The sequence below is a fragment of the Jaculus jaculus genome, chromosome 18 (genome assembly GCF_020740685.1).
Source record: "Jaculus jaculus isolate mJacJac1 chromosome 18, mJacJac1.mat.Y.cur, whole genome shotgun sequence".
NCBI classification, from domain to species: domain Eukaryota; kingdom Metazoa; phylum Chordata; class Mammalia; order Rodentia; family Dipodidae; genus Jaculus; species Jaculus jaculus.
In genome coordinates, this window is record NC_059119.1 from 17,900,972 (window position 1) to 17,920,558 (window position 19,587).

The window sequence follows — 19,587 nt, forward strand, 5'->3', positions numbered from 1 at the left end:
CTTCTCTTTAGAGCGGACAGCAGCCATAGTGTTTGTTGGAAGTTGGGAGGGGGACGTAAAAGGGGAGGGAGCCCTAGAAACTGCAAACTGCCTAAATGAGTCTAAATGGCATCCCCGAGGGCCCGTGACAACTGTCCAGGTCCCCTACTCAGATGTTGAGTTCTATGACTACCAGACAGGAACGTTCATTTATTAATGGCAATCCTTTCTTAAGACAATTACTTCTGCTCCTGTCTGCATGGTGACCCCAACAAGGATAAGACTCCTAGACCTAAGGAGCAGGTGCGACACTAAAGAAACCAGCACTAAAGTCACCATGGTGCTTGCGTTACCTAGCCCGATTCCAAATCTAAGCCAAGAAACAGTCTTAAAATACAAAGACTAAGGAAGTTGGGTAAAATAATAATAATAATAATAATAATAATAATAATAATTAAATGAGCATAAAAATGAAAGTAGTAAGAAAGAGGATTTTTACCAGGCCCCCGAGGATGAAGAAGACCATGAAGAGGCGCCCAAGGGTGGTCTTTGCATAGACGTCTCCATAGCCGACGGTGGACATCGTGACCATGAGTAAATACACACATTCCCAGTATGTAAGAGCCTGGTTGTTTTGGAAATTTTCCCATGGGTCCCCTGAATTCTCCACCTACAGCAAGGAGAGAAGGGAGAAAGGAAAAAGAAAAAAAAACAAAGCATCAGATGTCCGCACGTACAGCATATGCAATGAAGCAGGAAGCTCCGAACTATGGTGGAATGCTTGCAGAAGCTTGCTGCTCTCCGTATAGCGTATTCGGGTCCTTGGTGCTCAGTTCAGTGTGTGACGCCTCAGCACCCCCGAGCAGGTACCAGAGGCAGCAATAGGAAATGCCGACTGACTGACTGACTGGCTGACTGACTGACTGACTGACAGACCCAGAAGGAAGAGCAGAAATAAAGAGAAACATTCCTAGTATGTTTGACTTCTCACTACTAATGGTTTGAAGTCAATGCCACTGGTCCCATTTCTAGGACTCACATTTTTAAAAATATCATTTATTTATTTACTTATTTGAGAGAGAGAGACAGAGTGACAGGGCCTCCAGCCAGTGCAAACAAACTCCAGACACATGTGCCACCTTGTGCATCTGGCTTATGTGGGTCCTGAGGAAACGAACCTGGGTCCTTAGGCTTCCCAGGCAAGCACCTTAACCACTAAGCCATCTCTCCAGCAGCTATCCAGCAGCCCCTAGGACTCTCTTCAAGGAAGGAGTTAGGTAGCTCTTCCCTGAACTTCACCTGAAGGCTCTTGTAAGCGTCTGGGAGGCCTTGCAGAAATCTCTGACCCTTCACAAAGCACAACTCCTCTCATCATTTTGAGCAGAGATGCTAGTCATCCCAGCTCCCTCACATCTTCTGCCTGATTCACTTCAGCCTTTTGTGTTGAAAGTTGACCAACAGTTCTATTCTTCAGGACAAGTACCTTCACCGTGAGACACAAAGGGCGAGCTCACGGGAGTAATGCACGTGATCCAGCCCTGCAAACTTTCTCTTTTCTTTTCTTAATTGTATTCATTTATTTACTTAAAGGGGAGGAGAATGGGCACACCATGGCCTCCAGCCACTGCAAATGAACTCCAGACGCATGCACCACCTTGTGCATCTGACTTACGTAGGCTACTGGGGAGTTGAACCTGGATCCTTAGGTTTCGCAGGCGAGCATCTTAACTGCTAAGCCACCTCTCCAGCCTCCCCACCCCACCCCCATTTTTTCTACAAATGGCCAGAGAATACAAAGATTCACTTGGTGGAGGTCATGAAGTTTCCCATATCTGTGTACCCACTTAGCTCTGAGCTGGGCCTGGAAACCAGAAGAGGGCAGGGAGTAGGCATGACTGGGATTTGGGAAACCTCGGCCCAGGACTGAAGATGTTCCTTGGCATTTGCTTACAGAAGGAACGAGGATGATGAAGTCAGCGGGTCTGGCCCAGAATCCATCAGCATAAACAGAAGGGTAAATTCATGGAGGGAAAAGTCACCTTTGTTCAGTTTCATAGTCTGATGAGGTGACTTCCAATTCTAACAGTCTATGTTCTTATGAAACGTGCATTTCTCAATAACTACGGTCTCTAAAAGCAGGAGAGGAAAACCTGACTTGGGGAAGTGAGGAGAGTTTGACTTGGTAATAGGAGGTTTACAAAGAGTCATTAACATAAAAGAATTTTAAAACACAGGGAAATAAATAACAACAAATAACCAGGAAAAGGAATCAAAAGTGTTTTTTTTTTTTTTCTGTTTCATTTTGTTTTGTTTTTAAGGGGAAATGGACAGACATGCAAGGATCTGAACTTGTTTACAGAGATCACAGAGATGTGGGTCAAACTTTCCACCTGGTTGCCAGACTTGCTCTGGGTGTTTGCTGTGGAAGCACTGCCATCTTGTGGCTGTCTGGGGTTATTGCATATGAATGAAAAAAAATTCTCTGGCAAATTCACCAAGCTATACTAGTAAACTGAAAAACGGGTTAAAGTATGAATGTTACTCACCATTTGGAAGTAGTTTGGGGTAAAAGGGTTGGAAAGCCAGATAATTGTGTGGTGTGTTCCCTTTTCCTGTCTACAATTAAAGTGTTTCTCCAGCAAGCAAAAAAAAAAAAAAAAAAAATTTCAGGTAATAAAATGTCTCAGCAGGGGGCTTTGTACCAAGCCAACCAGAATTGCAGGGTCTTCACGGACACTCACCAAGTGGATGAAGCCGGCGGCAGTCAGCCACGTGCTGATAAATATGGAGAGCAGATTCACCAGCTTGATGGAGTTGCTGTGCAAGAGAGACAAGCAAGACAGCCCCAGTTAGAGAAGGATGACCCTGGTGGAGCCGCCTGGTACTCCCTTTTTGAGCGTGCTCTCTCCACCTCTCTCCACCGCTGGCTAAGCCGTTTCCAGCTGTAGATATCTCAGCACACCTCTAATCATTTTCGTCATTCAGCCCTCAAGAAGGATGCTGTGCAATCTAATCACGATATGCCATTATCAAGCTGAAGAAAGTTAACATGAATGAGTAATGTAATCTAATGTGCGATCCTGATTTAAATGTCTCTCTGCCCTAAAATTAAAGGTATTGATGTTTTCATCAGTCTCCCAGGTTCTCTTCCCCATCCAGGAAACTGAGTGTTATGCGACTTTAATCCAGTGGTCAGGAAACATTTTCTGCACAGGGACAATTAGTAAATCTTTTGGGGTTTACAGGCCATACAGGTGCGACTTCGCAGCCCTGCAACTGTAATTCAAAGGCAGATGTGGACAATACGCAGCAGGATGAATGGAAGTGATTGTGCGCTAATAAAACTTCATTTACAAAAACAGGCAACAGACTGGATTAGCCCAGGAACCATTCCCTGCCTCTTTTAATGAACAAGTTTTACTCTACACCCCCCCCTTTTTTTCTCCTTTGCTTTCAATAACATTTAATTTTGTCCGAACCTAATCTATCTTACAGGATGTCCCTCATACTAGATGCATCCTTGCTCAGCATTAGATCAAGTAGTTGTTGATGATAACTTCATCCAGGTAATCTCAACTCAGTGATGCAATTGGGAAGGCTACATGCACCTCCCCACCTGAAAGACCCACTCCCCGTGGTGGCTGAGGCCCCATCTTGGGGCGATACTCGGAGAACACCTGAATAGCACTTCTTTCCAGCACCCTTGTGCCTGGCGGTTTTCATGTCCACTGGTGTTCTCTGAATGGGTCAACCAGAACCCACTGCCGCCTCACGTCTGTGCGATCCCGGAAGCAGCACGTGTCACGGAGCTTCTGTGAGCGTGTGCCCGCAGCCTGGGCTCGCCCCCTGATCTTCCATCTTGCTCACTGTCCACAGGTCACTTAGCTGCCACAAGGCTTCCCCTCAGGGGAACACAGGATGCCCAAGTCCCACCCTTGCCATCCTCAGTGCCCTCTGGCGTCCTTACCCTCCTGTCACGTCACAACTCCTCCACACAAACCCTGGAGACTGTTTTCACACAAAACCTTTTCTTCTTTTTTAATCATCATACCGAAGTTGTTACTGAACATGGAAGCTTTCCCCATCGATCCATACACTTTCCTAGTCCTTAAAACTTGGTTCAATGCCTACCTCTGCCTTAAATAAAGCCTTCCTGCCCACCTGGAACCCCAAGTGGCGTCTCCTGCAAGCTCCTGCCTCCAGCCAGCTCACTGGTAATTAATCCTGCTGTCTGAAAAGTCTTTGGCCAAGTTTTAGATGGCTGTTTGGCATTTGTGTTTCTGGCCTCCAGGGATGCTAGCTGGTGCTTTAGGCAATCCATCTCTGTTAGCGCTGCCCTGCCCCTGCCCACCCCTTTCTCTCAGGGAACTAATTATTTGCATCCTAAGCTCACAGGGATGGTAACAGCTGAGACTCTCCCAGTTTCTGCCAGGCGCTCACCCTACGTTCCAGCATCCTGAGTGTTTTATGCACGGTCCTTCACTTCGTCTTCCCGCGACCCTCTGGGATCATCCCGGGTTTTACAGTGTGAGCGCCGGGGTTGGGATGAGAACTCAGGCCGCTCTGCTCCAGGGTCTGAGCTCTTCAGTCACCACACCGCCCCTGACACCATAGCCACAGAGGTGTGCCACGGAGAACATCTTCTGAGACGGCTGCTGGGGGGTTGAATCTTTTTGTTAAAATAAATTTTTTAAAGTATTTGTTTATTCGTTTGTTTGCAAAGAGAAGAAATGACGTTCCAGGGCTTTCTGCCACCGCAAAGGAACTCAAGCTGCCCTGAAGCACTTGAAGATTCTCCTGTCTCTTCCCATTTCTCTGTGGGTCTGCGCTGGGGTTACAGATGTTCATACGACCACATGTGGCCTGGTGTTGGGTCCGGGGATCCGGTCTCCGGTCATCACTGCCTATATTGACTGAGTCCTTGCTATGTGCTAGGAACCGCGTCCAGTCCTCCTCTCTCTTCAGACATTCACCCACTACTCACGGCTCTCGCCCAGGCTTAAGGCGGGCACGTAGTTTCCCTGGAGAAACGTGGTGAGTAGTGGGCCTGAGTGGCACAAGGCCTGTTCAGCCAGTCAGCCTGGAGACACGGTTCTGGAAACCACAAGAACCTTCCTTGCCGCCAGCTTGGGCCTGGCCCTTCGTCTCTTCCTGAGTCCTCTCCACGGCCTCTGGGCTCATAGGGCAAGGTGCCAATCAAGGGCACTTTTTGCCCAGGTAGCTCAGAAAAGGTTGGCCTCCAAAGAAAAGAGCTCTATCGAATGCTTAGATGTATCAGAGATACTTTTCAGGAGCTGAGTGAGGGAGAGCCATTCTGAGGCATGGGGATAAGAAGAGCAGGCCTCAAGACCGGGTACCCTAAAAGAATGCTTGGGGATGAACCCAGAAGAGACGGAGGGAGAAAGGTTCCCAAGGGCACCAGAACCCTGATGAGACATGCCTGAGTCAGCCGTTCTCCCTGGGATCCTGTCGCTGCAGGGGTGGGTTCAGTTGCCTGCAGTTAAAGCCCATCTGTGTACAAAAGAAACAGCCCATACCTATAATAATGTTCTCACACAGCATAATTGGCCAAGTCTGTAAAGGAGGCATGGGGATACCTCCGCCTTGGAAAAGAAGGCAGGGTGGAGGCTTGAATCAAATGTCCCGCATAGGCTCTTGTGTTCTGAAGACTCGGACCCCAGCTGGTGGCACCTTGGTGAAAGTCGTGGCGCCTTTGGGAGGTAGAGTCTTGCCAGAGGACGTATATCACTAGGGACAGGCCCTGGGGCAACATAGCCCTTCTCCAGCCCAGTGTTCAGGTTTCTTCTTTGCAGCTGCTATGGAGATGTGAAGCCTGCTGCCTGTTTGCTCTTACTGTACTCTCTCCACTGTGATGAGATGTCCTCTCAAAACGTGAGACAAAGTAAATCCGATCCTTCCATAATCTGCTTCCACTTGGGTGTTCTCTCCTAGCAACAAGAAGGCAACTGCTCCAGGCAGCTTCCTGTGCTGCTCATTGGACATCCTGATGTTGCAATTGGCACCTTGGCTCCAGATGCTCCACGTGAAACTGGCACTTCTGAGGTACTGCTGACCTCCAGATCCTCCACGGGACACGCTTACCACCACTGGCCCTCTGGGCAGCTTCTCTGCCTGAGGATGGACTCACCAGCTAAATGAAATGTGGCCTCTGCGATGTGGGCCTCACCAGCGGGAGAAGGGGGGGGCTGCCAGGAGCAGAACTTCATGTGTCTGCACCCTTCATTGTCAAGCCCAAGGGTCTGGAGAAAACATGAAGTTGCCGGAGTGAAAGCGATTCAGGACCATACAGATTCATTCCTTGCCTTGGAGGAAGGCTTGGGATCTTATCATGGAAACCTGACTCCTCTAACCGTTCTGTGTTTCCATGGTAATTTCTGGACCTCACCTATGAGTTCTCCCTGGCTGCTCCAGTTTAGACATGAGATGTCTCCCATGCGCTCCTATGTTGAGGGCTTGGCCCCTACTCAATGGTGATGCTGTTTTGGGAAAGTCTAGACACATGAGGAGGGCTACATGGAGAAAGTGGGCCACATGGGGCGGGGGAATGCATTCTTAGAAGCTCATTCTTGGTCCTCTCTTCTCCTCTTCCTCCCTCTCTTTTCCTTCCTTCTCTCTTTGCCCCTCTCCTCCTCCCTGTCCTTCCCGACAGTCATGAGGTGGTCACCTTGCTTTTCCATGCCCTCCTCACTGTGCACAGGGGCAACAGGTCCAGCTGGTCATGGACCGAAACCTCTGAAACTCTGATCAAGGAGATATTTTCTTTTTTCCTCCCAGAAGTTGTTTTCTTTTTTCCCCCGGAAGTTTTCTCTTGGGTATTTTGTCACAGTGACGGAAGCTTGACCAACACACGCACTGGGCATCAGTGTCACTCATGTAGGTGGACACGGTGAGTCACCCACGGGCACAGGTAGATCCCAGAGCTTGCCCAGGACTCCCTGGGTTCCCGGAGAGCCAGGCTGAGTCCTTGGTGACAGCAGCGAAGCCAGGGCTGCCGCGGGCCGCGTCTGTCGTAACGTATTTAACAAGACATGTTTTGATTAACTCTGAAAATGTCATCCACTTTGCACAAGGAAGCAAAGAATTGTCCCTAATTTTCTGCTGGAAGTATAGGCAATGATTGTGTCTTTTTTTTTTTTTTTTTTTTTTTTTTTTTCTGTTTCACTGCTACCTTTTCTGGGTAGATACAAAGTGTTGCCAACTTGAAAGGTGACCGGACCATGCGCCGTGCCATATTGCGATGAATGAATGGTCTGATGTGCAGTGAAGCAAAATATGTCGGTTCCACCCCGTCCTCATCTCTAGATCCGCCTCTCTCCACCCAACCTGCACAGCCAGCTCCTCCGCCCTGGGCATTACAGTGCCTGCTGTCTGGTCTTCTGGTTTATGAAATCTCAGATCTTTCTAGAAAGTATGTTTGACCATGTTTCCTCTTCTGATGGTACCTATGATCCGTGGTTACCTCAGAGTGGCAATGGGACGGGAACCTTTCACCTTGCCCTCTACGTTCCTCCATACTGAAGACTCGCTCACATCGAGCAAATCTCACATCGACCATTAGAGAAGAGAATAAAGCGGTTTTCACTTTGAAGAAAGCGTTACTAGGTAACCAGTTACAACCGCTGCATTGGATGGGGTGTGGAACTGTAGCCCTTAACTGCACTGTTCGGACTACACAGTTAGGGGCCCAGCAGCTGTGATTTGACTTCACCAGTCTGGGGGGAATCTGAGTAACTGGAAAAGCTCACACACAATGACGTGGGCTCTCCCGGTCTCCCTTAGACAGGCCATTTCAGGATATAAAATATTCTCGACCCTGTGTTGGTTTACCTTTGGAGATGTGCTCTGGTTCTGGTTTGTCTATGTCATCTACTCACTCTGGTTTCCTTTCCACTATCCTTCCACTTCCTCATCCCTTCCTCTGCCCCTCCCTCTTTCCCATGCATGCCTCTGTGCCCGGTTTCTTCCAGCTCTGAGCTCAAGCAGGCAACCAAGGAGCAGACAGTGAAACCATGGTTTCAAATCACATTTGCAAAGCCTCCATCTCCGATGCCACAGATGGGCAGGGATTCGGTGCCAGAGAAATCCAGACAAAATCTCCCTAAAGATGATTATGTAGCTGTTGCTCCCCACCCATCGAGAAGGTCACTGTGAAGAGCACGGCGGCGTCGAGGAGTCTCGGTGAAACCCCTCCAGGCCGAAGCCCTGAGACGTCCAGGCCTCAGTCCTCTGTCTAAAGCGCTGTGCTCTGCTCTTGGGGTTACAGAAGAAGAAGGTTGGACATCTTTGAAGAACAGGTGTTCTACTCAAGGACATTTTCCTCTGGGCCTGGTGATCTGGTTTTTTTATCCACCCTAACCTCATCCTGCCTTTGTCTTTCATAGAACCCCAGCATCCAAGAGCACAGAATTGCTCAAATGTCTTTCAACGGCCATGTCTCTCAACCATGTTCTTTCCATAGCTTCCCTGTTTGAAGTCACCCCTAACCCTGCACCCCTCACATGCCCAGACCCTGGCTCCACTGCAATGACAATGTTTCTCCTTTCACCTTGAAAACCATTCCTGCTCAGTGACTCTGCTTTTGCCTCCCAGCCTGGCTCTGGGATTCCCTGTCCCATAAGCCCTGGGCGGGAAGAAACATTCAGGTATCTACCTGGCCACCAGCTCACTTGAGGCATGTGGGGTTCATTCAAAGCCCTCCCCTCATGACTCTAAATTCAGAAACCCAAACTATGGGGTGGTTATGAGAAAGCTTCGACTGGGAATAAGAGGTGACTTTAGCAGGAAGTGTGGGTGCTGGGGAAATGCTGTTTGGGGGCTAGGACTACAGATTCCTAATGTGCTGCGGGGCCCATGACTCTGCGTGGGGGGTGGCTGTTTCCCAGAGCACAAGCCCCTTCTCCCCTGGCCAGCTGTTTCTCCTGCCTCCCCTCTCACTGGGAAGATGACGTGTCATAACTGCACAGCTATGGAAGCGACCGTTTTCCAGGGATCCCAGGCCGAATTCCTGCCTCTCAAGGAGAGAGGGTCAAGGAGAGATACTCAGCCCACCCGCCGTTCTGTGATTTTTAGAAGTCCACAGATGTACAAGAGGTGTGAAAACACAGTTCTCTCCACCTTTTTTGGTACAGAAGAGTAGAATCTTCTTTAGATGCTAGGTATCAGTGAATAGAATTCTCCCTAATTTGTGAAGTAAATAGGAAATGGGGACAAAGATACTCTATATCATATGACAGAGTGTGGGTGGCTCCAATGTAACACCATCCCCCCTAAGGGGAACAAATCTGTTTGAAGGACCTATGCTTAGTGCTGGATCCACACCAACCCTCCCTAAAATCAGTCTCATGGTAAAGGACAACGTAGGTGCAAACTGTTAATTAGCTTTGTCGATCATTTAGGTTTTCAGAACAGTATGAACCCATCGCACAGACACCCAAAATGGCTGAGGGACTTTTGCGGAAGAGGGGGCGGAAAGATTGTTATAGCCTCAAGTTGGGACATTTTGCACAGAGACATTGCCTCTCCCCCATAACTGACTGCTGCCCCCAGAATGCATGACCCACAATCCCTATGGGGTTGACCCACATCCCCAATGAGGAAGTCCTCTTCATCTAAGGAGCAGGGAGGAGGGAAAGGGTGCTCCAACATGTGTTGTTTACATATTAACTCTGTCCATAACTAATAAAAATATTTTTTTGAAAAAGGAAAAAAAAATCAAGGCTATTATTTCTCAAAAGAAAATAAGAAAAATATTTATTATCTATGAATAAACATTTTTACTAAAAATACAAAACCAATAAAAGTTTTACCTCAGCAGGACACACATTAAGAGAGCTTCATGATTCTTTTTCTAAGTTGTCTAATAGTGACTATTTTCTCTCTTTACATAGATAGGACCATTTGCAATTAAACTAAACAACAACAGTAATAATTGTATCAAAAAAAAATGCTAACACCCCAAATGAATAGTTGGATAAAATTGTGGGAGGTGTCAGATTTAAGAAACTGGGTTCCAGACATCATGACTGGGAAAATGATGTTGAATCCACATCTCAGAAATGCAGGTGTATTAATTATACAACACTAAATACAGAGCTGCCCCTGTTTTTAGTCATTTATCAAGCACATTAAGGCCAACCAGAGAGGAAACGGAACATTAGACGGGAGCTTCTTAAAGTGTAATTTCCTAGAAGAGAAATTTACGACGCACACTTACTCTCCATTAGAAGACGTCTCAGCCCTTTTATTAGTTTATTCATCAGCAGGGCCCTGCTTTCAGGCCAGCTCTGCACACCGACAGGCCATCAGGCAGAGGAAGCCCAGGGGGAATTGTACTCCTGGTCTAACTGCGTTTTCCAGGTCATAACACAGTTAACAGAAGTAGTCATGGTGCATTTGGTTGGAGGATTTTAGGGTTTCCCCCAAAAGGCAATTTGCAGAGCAAGCCTCCAGGGCACTATGGATATAAAGTGAACAGCTACAATACACTTAGAAATGAAATGATTTTCTGTTTGCCATATGAGGTTTGTGATTGCCTGTCAAACAGCATTGTTTCTCTTGCGTTGATGACCAAGTTCAATTTCTTATTCAGTGGTGACTAAAAGGGCGATTTAGGACCCGGCAGGAGGACTTCCCAATCCGTGAGCAAATCCCTTCCTCCACACTGTACGCCTCTCACATGGTGCTCATGCTATTGATCTCGAGGCAACCCCACCTGGCACCCAGGTACCCACTATGTGACCCTCAAACTAGCCCTACTTCCCCACATTTGTGAACATCTCTTTTACCTTATCCCCCAGCCTGCAGAGGAGGGCAACACCAACTGTCAACGGTTTTCTCTCCAGCCCTGCGTGACATCACCCTCTCTGCGAATAGCAGAAACCCTGTCATTCTGCTGTGACGAAAGCAAATGCTCCTGATGTTTACAACTCCACCCTGGGGAACCACGTGAGGGAAAATAAGAAATAAGAAAGAACCATCTTACCTTGTTTTAAGGATATTCAGAAACTGTAAAATTTCTGAAAACTGTATCAGTCTGAGAGCTCTTAAAAATCTCAAACCTGGAAAGAGAAAGAGACAGGCATGATTTTCAGTGCAAGGCTCGCAATGGGCCACCGGAGTGGAGGCTGCTCAGGCTGGAAGGAGTGTGCCGGCCTTGCGGAGCGGACGGACACCTTGGACATGTTGCTTCTTCTTGATTCCTGACTGGTTGGACCTCAGATGGAAAACGAGCTTTCTATGAACAGTGACCTTTGTGGAGCCGTGAAAGAGGAAGGGTCACTAGGGAGGCACCCAGGTCAATGCGGTTACCCTCGCCTTTGGGGAGGGCTGCAGTAAAGCCCTGTTTCTGAATTCTGCAATGGCCTGGCAGGATTTGGGCTCTGAAAAGTGCTGGGAATTGTGATTGCTCAGGGTAGCCCGTGTGCTAAGAACAGATTAAGAAACAAATCGGATAACCTTACGTCTTTGATGGATTTTTTTTTTTAATCCTTATTTTCAACCCTGATAAAATGAATACAGTAGTCTATAGTATTATCTATATTCTGTAATATTTTATATGTTTCTTTCGATCAAAATAAAATAAAAGAGAGAAAAAAAAAAAAACAGGTCACTAAGATATCACACCCCACAACTTCAGGATTCAAAACGTAAGTCCACTTTTACTATCAGACCTTTTCATAGCCATTTCCTCTCGTGAGTAGAAAAGTTGCCAGGGGGCAGAAGAGAAAGAACAGGAAGTTAAGGAGAGGAGGGAGGGCGAGAGGAAGAGAAAAAAGGAAGGAGGAAGGAAACAAGGAGTTTTTGATTGGGTTTGGGGTTGATTGAGACAATGTTCCATGCAGCCCAAGCTTGCCTTAAACACACTATGTAGCCAAAGCCTGAACATTTTTGTTTTTTAAAATCTGTTTTATTGATAATTTTCATACATGTACAGAATGTACTTCCACCATAATTCCATCCTATTACCTCCTCTTGTTCCTCTCCCCTGTCCTCTTTCCACTGAACCCCTTCTTTCCAAATCGTCCCTCCTTGTACTTTGATGACATTGTTTTTGCCCTCCTCTACCACCCATGACAGAATATTGACGGGCCCAATATTGTGCAGGTCTCCTGCAGGTAAAGACAGAAAGGTCTGAACTTCTAATCCTCCTGCCTCTACCTCCCAAGCCCTGCATGCACCACTGTTCCTGGCTCTTTCGTTTTATTTGAGTACTAATCACGATGTTATAATAGTGGAGGATAAGTGGATTTCTGCAGGTCTCAAAGTCATGCGTTTAAACCATTCTGACTCAGTCATGGCCCTTAACTCCTTGACCATCATGCAGGAGAACTCCTTGCAAAACGCTCATGCTACCAGCTTGGAAGCACACTGAACACCACAGCCCTCCCTGAAGGATTTCCTTTTGCATGCTTTTGAAAAGCATTTTCTGGAGCATCTCAAGTGCCAGATGAGGTGCAAAAAAACGCTGGTCTGAGCCAACAGGTGCATCCCTGGATACCTGGAGTGACATTCTTCCCTGACCCCCATACCCCCTACACAAGCAAGGAGGAGGAGTCAAACGCACAGAGTGGAAAGAAACAACAGGCTTGACTAGGGAACCTTCCCCTCAGACCAGGAGCACTTCCGCTGGCCTGGCATGGAACTGTTTTGGTAATAAGGAAAAATGAACTTAAAGTCCTGGTCAGGGAGTGCCTGCCGGACAATGGAAGTCGGAGATGATGACGATGGTCAAAGGGGGCCAGACGAGGAGTCACCTTCATAAACCAAAGAATTTTTCTGATGGGCTGAGACGCAGGCATGAGGAGGATGGTGGCTCAGTGCAGCAGAGCCTCGCTGTCAGCCTGTGGAAGAAAGAAAGGCTCACTGCACACTGAGGCCGAGCCCCGTTCAGAATCCAGACGTGACCCCAGAGAGCAGAGAGAATGAGAAGGGAGAAGAACGAGATGCAACTGAAGAAAAGAGAACTGGAGACCAGTCCACAGAGTTCCAACTGATGAAAGTGATGCATTCCAAAGTGGAGTGCAGAAAACACCCAGCTGATGATCAAGCGCCAGAACATACTAGAAAAGAACTTTCTAGATATGGAAAAAAAAAAAAAAAAGACTCGAGATTGAAAGATTTAAAAAAAAAAAAAAGGCCAGCTCTTAGAGAGCACAGCCATCAGCAAGTGCCTGGCTTTTTAGTTCAAGTTTCAAGTATTAATGCCAATTAAACAATCACAATAATTACATCAATACTGGGAGAAGGCATTTACCAGTGATGGAACTAAGATGGAATGAAGGTCATTTTTTTATATGATAATAAGAGACATACAAATTTTAAATATCCCCTAAAGCTTGTGTGTAAAAGGCTTGGTCCCCAGTCTGTGACATTGTGGGGAGGTGGCAGAAACTTTAGAAGATGGAGCCTTAGAGGTAGAACTTAGGTCATCAGGGATATGACCTTGAGTGGAATGTTGGGACTCTGACTCAACTATCTCTCTCTCTCTCTCTCTCTCTCTCTCTCTCTCTCTCTCTCTCTCTCTCTCTCTCTCATTTCCCAACTGTCATGAGGGGAGTAGCTTTGCTCTACAACACTCTTCCCACCATTACGTTCAAAGCAACAGGGTCAAGCAGCCATGGATTGATGCCTCCAAAGCTAGGAGCCAAAATACATCTTTCCTAACTATAAAGTGGTTTGTCCCAGGTACTTTTAAAATTTATTTATTGGAGAGAGAAAGAGAGGCAGATAGAGAGAATGGGCATACCAGGGCCTCTGGCCACTGCAAACAAACTCCAGATGCATGCACCACCTTGGACATCTGGTCCTGGGGCATTGAACCTGGGTCTTTAGGCTTCACAGGCAAGCACTTGCCTTAACTGCTAAGCCATCTCTCTAGGGTCTTATAGTGGCCTTTGCCAGTTTGCCTGTAAGTTCATCTTATTCCTAGTATCACATTCAAGTAAAATATTCTTTTATAATAATATTATATATTACCTCCCACAGTTCATCGTTCTCTTAATTTTGCTTAAGGTATTTTTTGTCTAAACTTGAATTTTTTCTTAAGCTTTTTTTTTTTTTTTTTTTTTTTGAGGTAGGGTCTCACTCTAGCCCAGGCTGACCTGAAATTCATTATAGGGCCTCAGGGTGGCCTCGAACTCACAGTGATCCTCCTACCTCTGCCTCCTGAGTACTGGGATTAAAGGCGTGCACCACCACGCCCCGGCTCTTAAGTGTTTTTTTCCGCTTAGATTTATAAAATTTGTTATTAATTAAATGTATCTTTCCATCATTTTTTCTTTCTTTCCTTTTTTTTTTTTAATATCCAAAAAGGCTATCCCTATCATACCAGTGTTTTAAACTGCATCTACACCTCCAGTGGCTCTATACACAGTGGCTCTAACCCTCAGGTGTGGGTTTACATCACTTGAGAGGCTTTATGAATGGCACCACCCTTCCCCTTGCAACCTGACTTAATGGGCCTGGCATTCAACAGGGCTGAGGGCATTGTGGTTCTGAGGGTGGAATGGAAGCATGTGTGTAACAAATACGTTAGATTCTATCCCATGACTCATGCTTGCTGTAAACAGTGTGTAATCAAATGGGTGTGGCTATACTTCACAGAAATTTTATTCACATAAATAGGCCACAGTGTGGGTGGGGGGGACTCAATTGGCAACATCTGCCCTGAGGCCGCTAGTCCAAGTCACTGCACAGAAATCCCCTGGGCTCTGTATAAATACAGAGTGGGTCTGAGACGGGGACAGGTGCTCTGCATTCTGGACAAGCTCTTGGTTGTGGCTGGGTTCAGAAGGCCACACTGAGACCATAGCCTGCAAGGCAGTGATTCCCAGACTAGCCCGAGGCAACTGCACCCAACTGAGAATGTCAACCCAGCAATGACTCCTGCCTTCTGGCCCCAGGGACTCTGCCTTAATTAGTCAGGGTACAACTTGAACTTAAAAAGTTTTCAAATTCAGATCCTAATGTGCAATCATGTTTGGGAACCTCTGGTTTAGGACATTTCTTCTTTCTTAAACTTTCACTGGATCTTTTCTTATCAATGGATTTATGTATGCTGCCCAAAGAACCAATCTTGGTTTGCTTTCTGTGTGTGTGTGTGTGTGTGTGTGTTTCGAGGTAGGGTTTCACTCTAGCTCAGGCTGACCTGGATTCACTATGTAGTCTCAGGCTGGCCTCAAGCTCATGGAGATCCTCCTACGTCTGCTTCCTGAGTGCTGGGATGAAAGGTGTGTGCTACCACTCCAAGACCAAGCTTTATTTTGTCCCCCAGTAGCAGTATTTCCCCGTATCTTGAGTAATGGCAAAGTAACTTCATACTAATAATTCACCCAATTAGTATACTGTCAGCCTACTCCAGCTCACTTTTTAAAAAAAAACTTTTTAAAAATTTTTATTTATTTATTTGAGAGCTACAGACAAGGAGAGAAAGAGGCAGATAGAGAGAAAGAGAGAGAATGGGCACACCAGGGCTTCCAGCCACTGCAACTACAGACATGTGCGCCCCCTTGTGTATCTGGCTAATGTGTGTCCTGGGGATAGAGTCTCCTCAAACCGTGGTCCTCAGGCTTCATAGGCAAGTGTTTAACCACTAAGCCATCTCTCCAGCCCTCAAGCACACTTTTAAAGTACATGATAGCTATAAGTTAGAATGAATCAGCAGTGTAATATGATATTGCTTATCGAATATTGCATTCCATTTAGAATGTCAATATTTCACTGTGGATGGAGCTAGGGATTCATGAGACCCCACATCTTCCAAAGTAGCTGAGGGCCACTTGTGGTTGCTGGAAGAGGGAAGTCATGAACTTCAGTGGTGTAACCACTCTCCAAGTAAATAATCTGCCCATTATCATGCAAGTGACCAATTTAAATCAGTGAGTCAAAAAAAACAAAACAAAACAAAAACACCAAGGCATAAAAATAGAAGGGCAATTTAGTGGGAAGAAGAAAGGTGTTAGTGAGCGTGAGCGGAGGAGGTGAGAGTAGGATAATTGTGGGGAAGAGAGATTGAAATGCATTCAACTCACTTGGGTGAAAGAACCAACATTAAAGGGGGGGGGGCTGGAGAGATAGCTTAGCAGTTAAGGCGTTTGCCTGCAAAGCCAAAGGACCTCGGTTCAATTCCCCAGGACCCACATAAGCCAGATGCACAAGGGGGTCCATGCATCTGGAGTTTGTGTGCAGTGGCTGGAGGCTCTGGTGTACCCATTCTCTCTTTCCCTGTCTGCCTCTTTCTCTCTCCCAAATAACAAAAAAAGTAAAAAAAGAAAGAAACACAGAAAGAAAAGTGTATTCAGCTGAAAATTGGGGAGGGTTGGGGGAAGTAGTCTTATTATAAAACTGATTTATACTTTAGTGTTTATACTTAATCAGTAAAACGATAAAGATTAAAAGTCATGAAAATCCCAAATCATTTTATGAGAGCAAATATCAATAAGAGAAAAACAAAGTAAAGTCCTGGTCAATCCAACAAAAACTGGACATACTCATAACACTGTGACAACCTCAGAAGCAGGGCTGGCTCTCTAAAACATGTAAACTGTGGAACTGATAGAAAGGAAACCATTAGAGGATAATAACTGAGGCATAAGCTGAAAGCTGTAGTCTGAAAGCTAGCTTCCCACACAAAGATTCTATATGCATTTAATTTGCTTTTTAAAAATTAAAACTACATTTCTTGCTATGCAAGTAAATAAAGGACAGATCTCTCTACAGCTCTCAAGAGAAAGTACTTGAAGCCAAGTAACAAATAGTTGTCAGGAAGAAAACTAAATCCAGAATTAACAATGTGGGAAAAACTAAAAGTAACTGATGAGCTTGTGGATTGAATGAGTATTGTTAAAACAGTGAACGGTACCAGTGATCTCAATTAAAAATCTCCAGAACGACATGGAAAATGGAAATCTGAGAGAAGATAGTAGAACAAAAACGAAAGAAAGGAATGCTAACATGCCTGTCTTGCTTAAGAGGAAGATACTATTAAGTATGTATATCAGCACAAAAAAAGTTGTGAGGGTTAATGTCTATTGTCCATTTGATTGGATCAGGAATCAAGTACAAGATATGGCTCATGGGCAGGAGAGTGGGAGCGTTCAGGAAAGATTAGCAGAGAGAGAAGACTTTCACCCAAGAATGAGAAGCCTTCTAGTGGCAGTATATGTGTGTGTGTGTGTATGCATGTGTAGATAGATAGATAGATAGATAGATAGATAGATAGATAGATAGATAGATAGATAGATAGATAGATAAATTGGTTTCAAAAAAAACTTGCTTGGCTGCTCTTTCTGCTTGCACGTGGATGCATTTACCCTGTTGCTGCCCTCCTTCACAGACATCAGAACCCAGCTTCCTCAACCGTACACCATGTGAACTGAAGACCAGTGTCTGTCTAGGAATCCTTCAGGCCTTCAATACCAGACTGGGACTGCTGAGACTTCTAGCCTCACGGACTAAGTAATGGCTGGGTTTCTCAGACACTCCAGCCTACAGACAGCCACTGTTGGACAGCCCGACCCATGTCATGTAAGGCAATCTAATAATTCACTTATAATACGTATTCATTTTCTCTGAGTGGTACATATGTGTATTAAGCCCTAAGAATATATTTGGAATTAACAATTCCAAATCTTAGAGGGGGGAAAATTTTTTTATTCATTTGTTTTTGTTTTCAGACAGAGTATGGTTAGGTAGACCAAGGTACCATAGAGCTGGGCACTTCTGCCTCAGCCTCTTGAGGATTACGAGATAAAAGGCACATATCACAAACTAAGCTAGCAAAGGAATTTAATCAAGGTGGAATAAAAGTGTAAGGGAAATTAGTCAATCCAGCTAAAAGGAAAAGGTATATAAATTCAAAACTGCAATCCTACTAACAAAAAAAGTCTAAATCTACTGATGACATGATAAAATTGAATGGGTGACATTCATTCTTTTCAAAGACAGAGACCCAGACACGACAAAAAGCAACGTTAACAAATTCCAGAGGTAGGCTTGCTGCTATGGAGAGATTCATCACCGTAACCACTAGGGGTAAAGGCCAGTAGTCCAGGGGCTGCCCGGCATGTGCCAGCTCTTCTAGATTCCCCAGAGAAACCAGGAAAGGCTCAGCAGTTAAAGGTACTTGTTTGCAAATTCTGGTGACCTGGATTTGGTTCCCCAGTACCCACATGAAACCCGATGCAAAGTAATGCAAGTGTCTGGAGCTTGGCATTTGTTTGCAATGACAAGAGGCCCTGGTGCACCTATACTCTCTCTCTCTCTCTCTCTTTCTCACTCTCAAATAAGTAAACATGTGAAACTTTAAAAGCACTAGAAGAAAGCCCAAGGGAAAGCTCCACTGCTCAGGCCTGGGCAATGACGTCTTCATAGGTAACAAAAGCAAAAGCAGACATATGAGAGGGCATCAAACTAAAGAGCTTCTGCCCAGCAAAGGAAACACTCATAGCACAGAGTAAAAGGACAAGTGCAGAGGAAAACTTTGTAATCTCTATGTCTGAAGAGAGGAGAGAGCCGTAGTTGGGTAAGGAACACAACTTGATACCAAAATAAATAATTTCTAAAAACAGGCAAAGATTCTGAATAGTTATTTCTCAAAGACATGGCATACAAATAGTTCATGGGTATAGAAAAAAACATTTTTTTGACATTACTAATCATCAGAAAAGTGCAAATTAAAATATTATATTATGACTAAGAGCATAGCTACTGTCAAAAAGACAAAAGAGGGCTGGAGAGATGGCTTAGCGGTTAGGCGCTTGCCTGTGAAGCCTAAGGACCCCGGTTCGAGGCTCGGTTCCCCAGGTCCCACACGTTAGCCAGATGCACAAGGGGGCACATGCGTCTGGAGTTCGTTTGCAGAGGCTGGAAGCCCTGGAGCGCCCATTCTCTCTCTCTCCCTCTATCTGTCTTTCTCCCTGTGTCTGTCACTCTCAAATAAATAAATAATTAAAAAAAAAAAGACAAAAGAAAAAAGTGTTGGTAGGTATAGAACAAAGGAAACCCTTGCTCAGAATGTGAATTAGCACAGTCCTTATGGAAAACGGTATGGAAGTTCCTTGCAAAGCTACAAGCAGAACTACCACAGGATCCAGCAATTCCATTTCTGAATACAGATCCAAAGATCTATATGACTACAGAATCAACAGCCACACTTCAGTATTGACTACAGCATGACGCACCATGAACAAGGTAAGAATCAGCCTTGTTTCACCCATGGATGGATGGATTTTAAAATGTGATCCACATATGCAGTGGCACACAATTCAGAAATTAAAAACAGAAGAGTGGGCTGGAGAGGTGGCTTTGCAGTTAAGGCACTTGCCTGAAAAGCCTAAGGACCCAGTTTTGATTCCCCAGCACACACATAAAGCCAGATGGTGCATATGTCTGCAGTTCATTTATGGTGGAGTGCTTGCTCTTACTCTCTCCCTCCCTCCTTCTCTGTCTCAAATAAATTTTAAAAAATTAAAAATAAAACAGGAAAGAAAGCTTTGGGTTTGCAACAACATCGGTGAACCAGGAGAGCCTGATGTAAAGTGAGATGAGCCAGAGAGAGATGAACAGTGCAGGATTTTGCCCCTGCACTGA

The 19,587-nt window shown here is 45.5% G+C and overlaps 1 protein-coding gene across 31 annotated transcripts in view; it reads right to left on the reverse strand.

Moving 5' to 3' along the window:
• Window positions 1-19,587, reverse strand: part of Kcnma1 (potassium calcium-activated channel subfamily M alpha 1) — a 757,466-nt gene that overhangs the window by 240,924 nt on the left and 496,955 nt on the right. For all 31 annotated transcript variants that reach the window (XM_004657971.3, XM_004657965.3, XM_004657975.2 and 28 more), the window contains exons 6-8: window positions 10,982-11,057; window positions 2,721-2,796; window positions 479-649 (exon numbers count right to left, since the gene is read on the reverse strand). In XM_004657971.3, the coding sequence (XP_004658028.2) occupies window positions 479-649; window positions 2,721-2,796; window positions 10,982-11,057 (323 nt within the window). The remainder of the gene's footprint in view (window positions 1-478; window positions 650-2,720; window positions 2,797-10,981; window positions 11,058-19,587) is intronic.